The sequence below is a fragment of the Pinus tabuliformis genome, chromosome 5_2, assembly GCF_031772625.1.
Source record: "Pinus tabuliformis cultivar Carrire ecotype Pingquan chromosome 5_2, CPIR1, whole genome shotgun sequence".
Lineage (NCBI taxonomy): Eukaryota > Viridiplantae > Streptophyta > Pinopsida > Pinales > Pinaceae > Pinus > Pinus tabuliformis.
In genome coordinates this window covers 691,925,378-691,931,377 of record NC_142306.1, presented here as the reverse complement: position 1 = coordinate 691,931,377, position 6,000 = coordinate 691,925,378, and the positions used below count along the sequence as shown (strand labels likewise).

At 36.9% G+C, this 6,000-nt stretch overlaps 1 protein-coding gene across 1 annotated transcript in view; it reads left to right on the top strand.

The window, feature by feature from the left end:
- Positions 1-284: 284 nt before the first annotated feature.
- The window catches only part of LOC149161002 (glucose and ribitol dehydrogenase-like), a 66,720-nt gene continuing 61,004 nt past the window's right edge, over positions 285-6,000 (top strand). Inside the window, exons 1-2 of the mRNA XM_089435464.1 lie at positions 285-524; positions 642-866. Coding sequence (XP_089291590.1) covers positions 417-524; positions 642-866 — 333 coding nt within the window. The 5' untranslated portion in view covers positions 285-416. The remainder of the gene's footprint in view (positions 525-641; positions 867-6,000) is intronic.

The window sequence follows — 6,000 nt, the reverse complement described above, 5'->3', positions numbered from 1 at the left end:
TTATTCTCTTTGCATTCTAACATGTTACCTGTTATAAAGAAATACATGTTGTTAGACAAGATCATGGAAACCTACTCTATTATCTTTGCATTCAAGCCTGTAACCTGTTATAAAAGAATGAATGCATGTTGTTAGACCCACTCAACATCTTATAAAAAATACATGTTGTTGGACCCACTCAAACTGTGCCAGTGTACCACCAGATGCAGTCAGCAAAGTATCCAATGGGAAAGAATGGCAGCTCTCGTTCTGAACATAGTGGCACAGACCTGCCCACTCATCGAGCACCACAGCACCACATGAAGACCTAACAAAATAAACTAACTTATCCTATTGCGAAGGGCAGTGCACTAACTTATCTTATTGCGAAGGGCAGGCAGCTCTAGTAAAGCTGCAAGATTTTAGCAGAGATAGCCATGGCGTTCCCTCCTCAGCACCAGGAGACACAACCAGGCTTAGAGCACTTGATGGAGCCGAGGCCCATATCAGTGGCTCCGCATTACAAACCTGCAGAAAAACTGAAGGTAATCTAACCTAACCAGTAACTGAACTTATCATTATTGAGGTCGGAATGGAGTGTAGAAGATGAATGGTCTGTTAATGTTAAAATGATGGGGGGATATTGTGTGGTGTTTTTTCAGGGAAAAGTGGCTGTGGTGACGGGCGGGGATTCGGGCATTGGGAGAGCGGTGTGTTACCATTTTGCTTTGGAGGGCGCCACAGTTGCCTTCGTCTACCTTTCACCCGCCGAAGAAGTAGACGCAGAAGAAACTCTGCAGAAACTCAGAGAATACAAGACTGCCAATGCCAAAGACCCCATGAAAATCCCAGTTGCAGATTTGGGATACGACGAGGCTTGCAAGAAGGTGGGGATTTATAATCTTTCTCATGATTCTGAGCTTTGGTATTTTATAGCTATAAATCCCAAAATAGAATTAGTATTTCTTTGGAAAATGTAGTTGTATGATCTGATATCTTTGTTATTTGATTGCTGTATAATGCAATATAACATTAGTTTTACAAGCATAGTTCAAGTTTGGCCCTGTAGTCTGTTACAGGAGAGTTCTAAATAACAAATGCCCTGCAAATATCAAACTCTGGCTTTGAATAACGAACCACTATTAGTTGATCGAATTGAACTTTACTTATTTGGATGCTTCCCAAAGTCCTTCGGATCTAAATAACCTTCCGCTACTCAAGGGCATTGAAATTATTCAAGAGCACATTTGGCTGTTGAAGCCCCTGGTTGCATAGAAAGATATTCAAAATGCTGGTTCAGTCTTGAACATAGGTAATTGCTGGTTGTATTGTAGATGCAAGTACTAGGCAAGAAAGTTACAGGGTATTGGAGATGACAATTCATATTTCTAGCCAAGAAAGTTACAGGGTATTGGAAATAGCAATTCATATTTCTAGCCAGCAAAGTTACATGGTATTGGAGATAGCACTTCATACTTCTAGCTTGAGAGGCCAAGGGTGTTTAAGGAAAGGGATGGAGTGGGTTTTTTTATTTCATTTTCATTTGTGCTTATATATTTTCAAAGAGTAGGGGAACTTTTTGCGGTTCTCCGGTGGTTTTCTAGGATTTTTCTACACTTTTGACTCTCTAGCATTTCTAATAAATTGTTGAATAGTGGGCATTCTAACAGTATTGAATGTGGAATTAACTTAATAATTTTTTTATCAAGAATAAATCATAAAATATGTTTCACATCAAAATCAACGGTAATATATTTTTATGTTTGTATACTTCTTGTTGTTTTGTATATGATATTCATAATAATTGTAGACCTTTTATTATTAGTTTACTCTTCAACCTTGTAGCGAAATGGTATACCATTACTTTCCTCCTCATCGTTCTAGTGAAATGTTGTAAACCTCCTCATTCTTGTAAGTGTATTAATATCTTGTGAGACACAATAACTTTATAATAAAATTCTTTGTTTTGTAATGTCATGTCTAGGGAGTCCATCTTGTAAGATATAGGTAGATTAGGTCCTTTACAAGGCATTTCTCATTGTCATGCCTGGTTGGCTTCTTACATTTTCCACTTTGTAAGACATGGGTGGCACTTTCCCTCTTGTGAGATGAAAGTGGTTTGTAAAGCGTTTCTTAGTGTCATTCATTACAAGTTATCTGTGTTTCTTGGTGACTTTTGCATTGTTGCACTTCTCATCTCATGAGACATATTTAATTTATGAGGCATTTCTTAGTGTCATGCCTTGCTAATCCATTATGCGATGTCTATGGTAGTTTCTCCTAATTCTTATCTCCTTGGACATAGGTGATTCATTGGGTAATTCCTAGTATTTATTTAAGCCCTCTATATGATGTCTACAATAATTCCTCGGACTTGTCTTGTGAGATAGAGGTGGTTTATAAGGCATTTCTTAATGTCATGTATTTTGGATTCTCTATATGATGTCCAAAAGAAATCCTCCTTTTATTGCAATAGCACAATGCCTTCTTGTCTTCTAAGACAATGGTGATTGATAAGGTTTATAAGGAATTTCCATCTTGGAAGACAAATATGGTTTATAAGACAAATTGCTCAATGTTATGCCTCTTGGGCCCCATATATAATGTCCTTAGTAATTCTACCTTTTGACGCACTAGATTAAAGATTTATTTAAACATGCAACTCAACATCATTAAGTATTTGGTATTTTACTAGAGTTATTTAAACATGCAACTCAACACCATTAAGTATTTGGTATTTTACTAGAGCAGAATACTACATTTTGACATTGGGTGTTGATTCATAGGGTTTTAAGATATAATTTTCCATCTAATAAGGTAGAGTTGGTTTAGAATTTTAAGGTTAGGGATGTTATGATATGCAATAATTTCTAGTGCAATCTTTAGACTAGAGACTAACCATTATGGTTTGTTACAACCATAATTTTAAAAGCTAAAACTAATTTGATTATGCATTGGTAGCTATAGTTTCTCTAGGATTAGGTTTTGGGTTATGGTATTTATGAGCTAGCCATGCCGATAATCGAAGGAGAGAAACTTTGACTATCCCTTCCACTTATCATTTGATATTGTAAAAGTCAAAACAATATTAACGATGATAGCCAAGAGGGTGACGTTGAGCGAAAAAGACTCTCCTTGCTTCATGAAGAAACCAGATTAGATTCTTAGCATGGATACCCCTCCCAATGTTCTTTTAAAGAAGGCTTACCCCTTTTTAGAGAGCGCTATAATTGGATATTTATAAGGATATGGTTGTCACCCAAATAAATGGAGGCTTGGCTAAAATGCAAGTAGCAAGCACTAATTAACGGTCTGATCCAAACATTCTTAGGTGTCGGGGGTTTTTATGCATTCCTCTTTGAATTAAAAGAAGATTGGAATTCAATGCTTTGGATTCAAGCCTACTTCTTAGGCCCATAACTATCCTTAATTGAGAATTCCATTGGAAGATTCATTGATAGATTCAAGACTAAGCTAGGCTAGTTTTCTTATGCTAGGATATGTGTGGAAGTGGGAAGGATGTGTGTACGTTTTGGACTATGAGTGAATCCCTTCACATATAATAGTTTCCACACGTATGACCACTTTGTAAATTATTGTAAAAATAACATATAAGTAGAGGGAGCATGAAACATATAATCATAACAAAAGCTCTAGGGAATTAAAAATCTCTTCAGGCACACGTAAATGCATAACCTACTTCTAGGAGTTTGTTTGGAAATTTGAACAATACTACCTAAGAGGTTGAAGTAGAGGTGCAAGAATATTTGGCCCCACAAGAGCAACCGATAATGGCAACATTTTCAATTCTTCCCTCATGAAATGAAAGTTACAACTCACATTGAAATGAATATCATTTAGAAGGGAGAGAGTTGTTCCTAGAGAATGAGCTTCCAAAATGGTTTGTTCCACATGCAAACTCTTCTTTGGAACCATCTATGATCTAGGATCCTTTAAAGTGATTTGGTTCATAAAAATATTCTAGTGTGTATGATTAGACTAAACTGGCTTTAAGTGTGAAATTAATAAATTGAAATCAAGTGTAAAGGACCTAAGGAAGTTTCAACTTAAAAAAATATAGAAGATCGAGACAAGAAGAAAATAGGAACAAAACCAATTGATAATGAAGTTTTTCCAGTGTGGTCTACGACTTTGGGTCCTACCTCTAAGGGAGTGGCCTCTTTATTATTCTCCCAAAATTACAAGTATAATAAGAAAAATGCCTCTAAAATCCCGCTCCAAACAAGCTCTTTGCTACCAAGAAGTGGCCTCCAAAACCCCACCAAAAACCTCCTTTCAGTTGCTACAAAAACAAGCTTCAGAAAGCCACATCTTTACAAAATATGCAGAATAAAATCGAGTCTAAAAGCTCTTGGAACTGTGATATTTTCACAACCAAAGCTCGTGAGTTTTCGACCTTATCCTGTATTGCATGCATGGTTATGTTTAAGTATAAACATCGTTCATTTTTATAACAAATTACAACCATCATATGGTTGTTCAACCCCAATAAACCATGCATTGTATCAACCACAAGTGGCATAACGTTAACGAAATAACGATGTTGTCAATTTCTCGTTACAACCAATTCAACAATATTATAATGTGGTCTAAACACAATACACAATGTGGCATTGGTTATACTTGCCTCCCTATTGGTTGATGAATACATTGCAACCCATATAAGAGTCATATGGTGTATGGTTATAGCCATATGATATGGTTTTAATGGCGGTCCAATTATATTGTAATATTCACTAGTTCGCTATGATAAATACAATGGGTAGGTTGCACGGTCAAACACATGGCCTTCCACACCACCTTTTTGCATACACAACAAATATAAATATAAAATTTCCACTGCCATTTCACAACAACATCGTGTAGCCTATTGGTTAGGTTGTTTGTCTTGCAAACTAGATGTTACGTGTTTGAACCCCATTGGTGCCAGTCCATTGAACCAAATTTTGGTACCTTCTATACTATTATGAGGTTCCATGTGGAACCCTTTGGTTGGGCCACGTGGCAACCTTCTATTGGTCCATCTGTGCCCAATCATCTTCCACTTGTCCTCTATGTCAGTGTCTAATTATGCCACTTGCCCTGCCATGTGTCAATTCATGGACTTGCCACATAATTTGTATGGATGCCATGTGTCATCGTACATTCTTTCCACGTGGCACTATAGGTCATGCCATGTGTCACCTTGTCCATCTTTTTGTTGTTTGGTGTGAACTTCAAAACTCCATAACTTTTGCATACAAACTTCATTCGATGCTATTCAAGTTATATTGGAATCATCTCATCGAGCTCCCTGACATGGCACTACTTCCACCAAATTTTGGGAACTTTGAATTTTAGGCCTTTTCAGATCCTCTTGGATCAATCCTCCCCATTGAGAGGCTTTTGGACCTCCAAAAGGTTATTACTAAGAAAACAAGTGAGGGAAACACCTCCCCACTTGTCCAATATTTGTCCACATTGTTCTGTGTACCTTGCTTATCACAATCAACTGCATCAAAACTATGACAACTGAAATCATATTGTTATCCATTTGCACTTTCCCACATCCTTCTACATGTGTTACTTTAGCTGTTACCCATGCACTGTACATTATTAACATTGTAGCAATAACAAACACAACTATTTTAATGAAAATGAACTAACAACATGTTTTATCCTCTTGACAGGTTCCCACTACAAATTTCGATGCTCTAGAACACCTGCTTTGTCCACCTTTGCAGATATGAGAAAATAGGTCTTGCTCACATTCACGAACCTCTTCAACTACCTTGTGGTTACTAGCGAGGAATAATCCTTCATTTAATGAGCTCAGATAATGTACTCAATGCCATCCTTGAGAAGGTGAGACCTATTTTTCTTCCTGTAGTAGATAGCCTTCCTATTGAACAAGTAAGGACTTTCAAGCACAATTCCACAAATATCCAATGGAACCACATCTAGTTCAACTTCATCCACAAATTTAGATGTAATAACAAATCTAAGCTTACACTTCTCAGT